This window comes from Lagenorhynchus albirostris, chromosome 8 (assembly GCF_949774975.1).
Source record: "Lagenorhynchus albirostris chromosome 8, mLagAlb1.1, whole genome shotgun sequence".
NCBI lineage: Eukaryota > Metazoa > Chordata > Mammalia > Artiodactyla > Delphinidae > Lagenorhynchus > Lagenorhynchus albirostris.
In genome coordinates this window covers 22,034,081-22,042,082 of record NC_083102.1, presented here as the reverse complement: position 1 = coordinate 22,042,082, position 8,002 = coordinate 22,034,081, and the positions used below count along the sequence as shown (strand labels likewise).

At 42.3% G+C, this 8,002-nt stretch overlaps 1 protein-coding gene across 1 annotated transcript in view; it reads left to right on the top strand.

Annotated features, from left to right (window-relative positions):
• Position 1: 1 nt before the first annotated feature.
• Positions 2–8,002, top strand: part of CPA2 (carboxypeptidase A2) — a 28,288-nt gene continuing 20,287 nt past the window's right edge. The window contains 7 exon segments of the mRNA XM_060156685.1: positions 2–1,123; positions 1,125–1,159; positions 3,065–3,152; positions 3,854–3,932; positions 3,935–3,987; positions 4,596–4,688; positions 6,451–6,552. Coding sequence (XP_060012668.1) covers positions 1,094–1,123; positions 1,125–1,159; positions 3,065–3,152; positions 3,854–3,932; positions 3,935–3,987; positions 4,596–4,688; positions 6,451–6,552 — 480 coding nt within the window. The 5' untranslated portion in view covers positions 2–1,093.

Below are 8,002 nucleotides of genomic sequence, written 5' to 3'. Positions count from 1 at the left end.
AGGAAAGGTTGCCTTTGTTTAAAAAAACCTTTGTTTAAAAATCAGAATATATGTTATGGTCTAATCTTTGTTTAAGAAAAAGCTCTAAAACATTGAAAGAAGTTTGGAAAGATATACTCCAAATGGTTTTCTTTGGGTGGAGGAATTATTGGTGATTAAATAAAACACTTCCTTTTAATCCAAACTTTCTGTAACAAGCAATTTCATTGTCATAATTAGAAAGACATTTTCATTTTGGGAAAAAGCACAGAAACAGGGACATCAATTTGGTACAAATGCAGATGGATCACTTTAGAAACAGTTCAAAATTGAATATTAAAAGGCCTTCTGTGGGCTTCCCTGGTGGTGCAGTGGTTGAGAGTCCGCCTGCCGATGCAGGGGACACGGGTTCGTGCCCTGGTCCGGGAAGATCCCACGTGCCGTGGAGCGGCTGGGCCCGTGAGCCATGGCCGCTGAGCCTGCGCATCCAGAGCCTGTGCTCCGCAATGGGAGAGGCCACAACAGTGAGAGGCCCGGGTATCGCAAAAAAAAAAAAAAAGGCCTTCTGTTTTGTTTTAATATAGTGTGAGGACTGGAACAGGTCATATCTACAGGGAGATACAGCAGATATGGACTAAGTGATTGCAGTGTTTCAGGGTAAACATTATAAAAATAAACAAATGAGGCAACTAATGGAATGTGATAGACAGGATGCCTGAGTAATTACTATAAATGCTGTGCCCCTTTTCTGTCAGAGACCCAGGAAAGACTTTAACTTCTAGGTCTATTAATCTGGCTTCTGTCACTGGTCAGAGTTAGTGGCACTTTATGTTCTAAATCATAAATGCATGATTTGCCCTTGGTATGCTCTAGCAATTTTGTTCTCTTTCCATCAAAGTTTGTTATCTCATTGAAAGAATGTAAAATGTATGGATTGGTGATATCACACAGGTGGGTGTCTACAGTCTTGAGAATTTGACATGCAGGTGGGAATTTTACCATGTGGGAATTTACTTGAGTTCTTAGACTGCCAACAGGTCAGCCTCAGCCGTGGTCCCTATAAATAAAGTTCAGGAGTGACACTGAATTCTGGACTCTTGGAAGATCCTTGACTATGCGATTGATCCTGTTTTTTGGTGTCCTTTTGGGGGCATATCTACTGTGGAGAAACATCTGTGGGGTAAGTTATGCTTTCTGATGCCTATTTGAATTTTGCTTACCTGATTCACAGAATATTTCACTGGATTGTTGCAGAATAATGAGTGTAAGCGTTCAGCATTTTCAGAGTTCTTTTAGATTTGGAGAGGAGGTAGTGGAAATAATAGGAATGAGTGATAAAAAAAGAGATGAATGAATTTAAAGGAAATAAAAAGTGAAAACAGAGCACATGCACCCTATTTCTCTCTGTCCTTAATCTTTTTCCCTTCTGATGATCAGAATGTGGGGATGACAGACATCAGTGAAAATAAAGCTGTTTGGTCATTGTCTCTGTGTCATCTTAGTAAGTGCTGGGTTACTCTCCCATCCGCCTCCCTACCTTTTTTGACTTCATCCTCCATGTCACCTTAAGTCCTCCCATCTTCAGATCTAGTGTCTAGGCAGTGGGACCTCATGAAGTGGGAGGACCAGAGCTGCAGACTTCAGCCCAAATCCAACTCTCATGGCTTTGTAGGATCCATCTTTGCTCCAAAGTACTTTGGTTTCAAGATTCTATGAAGAGCTTTAGACAGCATTTCTTGAAGAGTATTCCAGGGAACTAATGAAGTGGCCAAATAAATTTGGCCCAAAAAAGTGGATGATCAAATAAATTTGGGAATCAGAGGGTTAAACAAACTATAGAATTTCTAGGAACTTTTACTAAATTAGTGTATATTGTAAACCTATAAGAGGGGATCTAGGTTGCTGCAACTATCCTTTTTTTGATCCTCAAACTCCTCCCCACATTTATTTATTTATTTATTTATTTATGCTGAACAACTCAAAGGGCTGTTATTCCTTAGAACACACACCAGGAAATATTAGCCCAATGTTTTACTTTTCCCAGTGCCTTCCCATTTTAAAGGAGGACTCCTGGGAGTCTATACATTAACCAAAAGGAATGAGACTCAAATGGAAGATTTTTCAGACCATCTATGGCCAATGGATACTGGGAGGCAGAAGAGACTTGAAGAGCTCACATTCTATCACTTATGTATTCCACTGGAGTTCACTGGAAATTGGATGATACTTGATTTCAGAGGGTCTGGGTTCTGGTCCCTTATTATGGCTCTTTGTACCAATCCCTTCCCCACTGCATAAATGGGCAGGGTGGTGATTCAGGAAGTCAGCCTACTCAGAGAAAGGGAGAGAGGAAAAACCTCTGTCACCAAGGAAGGGCTATAAGAAATCCAGCTCTACTACTGAACTTTTTTTAAAGGATATTTGTTTCTTGTTTTGCAACTTCTCTTTGCTGCCAAGGAGTCCTTGATATCCTTTATTACTCATTGTGTGTGTGCGTGTGTGTGTGTAGAGAGAGAGACACATACACACACACACCATGATTTGTCTGGGTTTCAATTGTCCCTAGCAATACCCCAAGTTTGGGCCACATGAATGGGGTTTGGAGATGGAACTCTGATACATTTCAGTTAACAACAAAAACACCCTAGGTCTACCCAGATGTAAATTTGATTCCTCTTTTGAGCACTTATAAGCACCAAATTAATTATTCTACCTTTTAAAAACTTATTTCTGAAAAACAGGAACAGACAAGTTTTAAAAGCCGATGCTTTATGAGCAGCAGGTGTTACTTGATAATCATTAGCTAAAGGAAAGGTAACTTTACTGGCAAAGTTCCTGCTAGGATTAGGTACAGCTCTTAATTATTATTTAGATAACATTTCCTTGGGGGAAGTAAAGCCATTCTATCAACTCCTCATTCTGGGGATGTGGGTCAGTATACTATTTATTAATTTCTTGATTGTCAAAGAGATTACTGACTGCTGCATTAACCTCTTATGTGCGGAGACTAACAGGAGCAGAAAGCAACAGGAAACGGTGTCTAGGTTTTGTTTTTAAGGTCATGTCTGTGGGTAATATTTTTTAGAGACCAAGTTCTTGAGATCACACCAAGGAATGAAGAACAAATAAAAACTCTGGTGGAATTGGAGGCTGAAGAACATCTTCAGATATCTGTCCTGGAGGGGGCTTCTGTTTCCCAAAGTGAATACTCCACAGTTAGACACGATGACTAAGATCTCTTACTTTGGATTGTATCTTGTCTTCTCTGATGAGAAGTATGGAATGCTCACTCATGGAGCTGGGATCCAGAACTCCTGGGCTCTAGTCCCAACTGTATGACATTGGGCAAGTCATCTACCTTCTGCATCTCAGAGAAGGTAGGTGACTTGCCCAATGTCATACTGACTTCTCTCCCATTCAGTATAATGAGGATAAATATACCATTCTTCTATCTCACAGATGTTTTGTAAGAACGAAAAGAGAAATCAAATGTGAAAGTTATTTTGAAAAATTATTGAATAACTTTAATGCATTATTTCCCTCCTAAATAATTTATAGTATTAATATTCTGTTATGAAATGATTTGGATCACCTGAATGTCAACTGTTAAAAAAACTGCCATAGTTTTAAATAATCTTTACCTTCTTCCAGTTTTAATATTTAACCATATGGGGGGAAAACCATATAACACATATGCTGATGCTTGGACATTTAAAAACACTTCTTGCAACATCATAGCGATTCCACAACGATTCTAGTCTTGGAGGCTTGAGGTAAAATAGATAACGAATTGATTTCTTGAAATCTATCCACGCTGAGCTGTCCATTTCCCTGGAATGACCCAGTCATTGCCTTGGCCTTTTATCCCTTTCAGCTTGATTTCTGGAAATCACCCACCATCCCAGGAGACACAATCCATGTCTGAGTTCCCTTTGTCAGCATCCAGGCAGTCAAAGTTTCCTTAAATCCGAGGGAATTGCTTATTCCATTGTGATTGAAGATGTTCAAGTAATTATCCCACAGCCCAGTCTTCCAGAGGCTTGCTGGTCCATATGAACTGAAGGTCCATCCTCTTTTATCTTTGGGTACCCTCTGCCAGGGAAGGGACCTGTGGGTACCACTAGGGCCTTCCTGAAGTCTGGACTACCCCTGCAGTGGGTAGGAAGGTTCTATCCCTCTCTTTTTTGCATTTGGTACAAGTGGATATGGTAATAAAAAAATGTAATGGAAAGGGCAAAAAAGAGTCTCTGGCATGAAATACAAAGGGCAAACTGAAGAGTGTGAGTCAAAGTAGGCAAATATAAGTTGTTACTCATTTAGTTTTTAATTGGAGGTTACCTCTGACCCTGGGTTCCCAGAAAGGGAGAATGAGCCATAACACAGCCACAGGACTGACTGTCATCCTATATTTGCAGCATCTGTCTGGCCTGAAGTCTCATTAATGCCCCATCCCCTTTCAGGGTGCTGCCAGAATAAGGGAAAGGCATGACCCCAAAGCCTATAGGACAGAAAGAAGAATGCTTGGGATTGGGGCCTGAATGTCACCACTTCCCTCACAACTGTAGATTCAAATGCATTGCTATAAACTAATCATAGGTGTGACTGATTTATCTTAGGTTCTCTTGGACAAGGAGAATGAAGAAATATTACTCAGAGAAGAGAACAGAATGTTAACTTCAACTTTGAGGCTTATCTATACCTTGGAAGAGGTAGGTGTTTCAAAATGAACATCAGAGAAATGGGCCATGCTTTCCCCTGATAACAAGGCCTATACTTCCACTTGGTGATTTAATGGAAATTATTCTCATATTATCTCCTAACTTCTCCAAATTTCCCTAGGATTTCACAGCCAGTATCAGTGTCACTGCCTTAAGTTAGGACCTGAAGCCCATCTGCCCATCCCAGCAGCCACTGCATTATTTAAAAGTGTCCAGGAGTGGCTTAAGTGAGCACAAGACAGCCTCTAATGCTCACACTCTCCCCTCGAGGTCCCCTGGCTGATTTCTGACCTGTGCCACCCACAAGCCATCTGAGAGCTGTGCTTCATGGCTACCACTGATGATGGAATCAGGGGACACTTGATACCACTGACTTCCAGCCAACAGTGGAGTCTCCCAACCTGCCAAATTCTCCTAGACCTCATGACAGCAAAGTCTTGTGCAATTTCTCTGCTATCTTTCCTGAGTTTTGTTGGTGTGAAGAATGCCCCTTCCTTCCCCTGGATCACCTGGACAGTGCTACATCTGCATCTTTGTGACACATAGCTTTTCTTGGGGAATACAGGTGTCTGCTTGCACTAACTGATTTGGGAGGGTGGGGGAGGGGATGAGGAGATGGGGGTTGGGGGTTAAGGAGAGAGGTGGAGGAGCAGGAAAGAGCCAGAGAGGAGATTGTCTGGTAGGTGCTGATTCCCTAAATCAGCAATTCTAAAATGCAGAGAACTTAGAAAACAATTTTCCCCCTGCATTTATTTGGTGGCAAACCCTGACCCGAACTAAACTCATTTAGGGGCAAAATCTGACCTGAACTGACTTGCTACTCACTTATTTTACTGCCAGAAATATTAATGTGCTTGAGTATGGAGCACTGCCACATGTGTAAAATGTATTTTTCTTTTTAAAATTGCACACACACACACACACACACACACACACACACACACACACACACACACACACACACACACACACACACACACACACACACATCTTAATTTGAAATATGTATGGTCCCTAAAGGGTTTCAGAGTAGGGACTGTGGACCAGTACAGAGAGTGAGGGAGAAAAGGGAGTGGCCGAAACAGGATGCGCTCCCTCCTTTGCCTGGCCTCACAAATTGCTGTACACGTCCTACGGAGATCAAATGCTGGCAACAGCTGGAGGAGCCGTTTTCATGCCAAGCACTCTCCAGACATGTCTCAATCCCAGTAATGGACACAGTTTGGGTGCCCCAGCTGTACAGGATTGCAATCAGCCCTGCAAATAGGAGCCGAAGTGGCTTGTGGCAGAAGTGCCTCTGAGGCAGGCACCCCGATGCCCCGGCCTGAACCAACCCAGCTGCGTTTCGCAGCGTCTGCTTCTAAATCACCTTTTTTTTTTTTTTTGGTGCCACTACCATTTGTGTTCCTCTGCTAGTGAGGGGAAGATGCTTTCTGGCTGGGGAAGTTCCACCTCAGAGCTGGCTTGAGGCAAGCCACAGGGCAACCAAAGCAGTGCTATTTTGTTTGAAGCACAAAACTGGAAAGAGCCGGCTCCGCTGCCACAAAATGGCTTCCCTTTTCCCAGCCCCTACGGATGCCCAGTGACTCATCATCTCTTAGCTTTGATTCCAGCGTCCCCAGTCCCACAGCATCTGCCGAGTGGCCCTCTCCATTCCCTGAGGGAATGGAAATGGAGGAGAGAGAAAAGTCACTAATGGATGCACCAGATTATTCATTTGCAAATGTGTATTTCTTCATCTTAAACATTTCAGATTTCCTGAGAAATGGATAACCTCGTTGCTGAGCACCCTGGTCTAGTGAGCAAAATGAACATTGTCTATTCTTTCAAAAACCGGCCCATGAACGAGCTCAAGGTACACAGGTGCAGTGATGATTTTTCCCTCTCGATGCTTCTAGAATCCCCGTCTTCCCAGGCGGGCCGTCAGTACAGTCTCTGCCTGCAGAGCTGTTCCTTTTTTTTTTTTTTTCCCTCTCCTAACCAGTCCTTGCTGGTTTTGACTATCCACCTCCCTGCTTCCCCCACCTCCCTTTCTTCTTCTTTTTATTGCGCGAGCTGACGCAGGTCTGCAGGAGTGAATTAATGTTCTCCTCTTGATAGATTTGCTCTCAGGGAAACAGGCGTATGCACCAATAGGAACAGAGGAAGGGGGAGGTGGTTCGGGCCCCTGGGTGAGCTGGGAAGGGGGAGGTATTCTGTAATTAATCAAGGTAGCCGTGCTGTGCCTTGTTTTTCTTTTACTCGTTTCTTTCTTTTTTTTTTTAAACCGAGAGTTTAAAAAAAAAAGAAAAAGAGATAAAAGTTCCGTACTTGCTGGAGCCTCATTTAAAACCAAAACAGTTCTTGTGGTGTGCAGAATGATGGGCAACCAAATGGCAAAGGCAAATGCCCTGAAACGCAGGCATTTTTTACTTGCTAGCCGGAAAAAGGTTATGGTTTTACTTCAACCTGTACACGCTGACAACAGTTAGTGCTGATAATTTCAAGCTTTTTCACCTTGCCTTGCAAAAGAGTGAAAAGTATTTCCCCAGATTTCCTAGAAAGAGTTTGTTAAGGGTGGGGGGGAAGATAATGTCACAACTCCCTGCTAAATTTGGAAACATGGCTGAGGACCAACGGACTCACTGGGACAGATGGATTTCTCCAGAGCGGTTCTCCCGAAGGAGGCCTGGGAGGAGTGGTTTGCCTACTTTATGACACCGCGGCACATTTGCTCATATTTACTACCTTCTTTTCTTTTGATTTCCTTTTCCCTGTTTCTCCTACAGTTGGGTCAGGAAACCCCAGATTCTCCTCCCCCTTGGATTTTCCTGGACTTTCCTTCTCCCAGGTGTTTCGGTGGTTCGTGGTTGAGAATGTTATTTGTTTTCCAAAGTTCCCTATGTGAGCTCTTTGGAGGAAAAAGCATGAAACACTTTAAAACTCTCAAAACGCTTGAAAAGTAATTTTTAGCAGGGATTTACATTTCTCATTTACCTTATCTGTGATGTTTAGAATGCTGCAGGAAGATAGAAGTTGATGGTGCAAAAATAATCTTTTCCTCCCCATTTACTGATTCAATTGGCAAAGCCACTGTTCCAAATAAAACTGAGTCCCTTAGATCATAAAATTTAAACTCTGGAAAGGACTTCCAGACCCTACCATCCTGTTTTTATGAAGGACTCAGAAGATTACCACAAGCATTTTTATTACAAAAATAACACAATCATTGCAAAAAATGGAGAACAGAGAAACAAAAAATGAAAAACATCCCTATTTTACTAATTTCACAACTATGGGATTGATAGCTATTAACATTTTGTTGT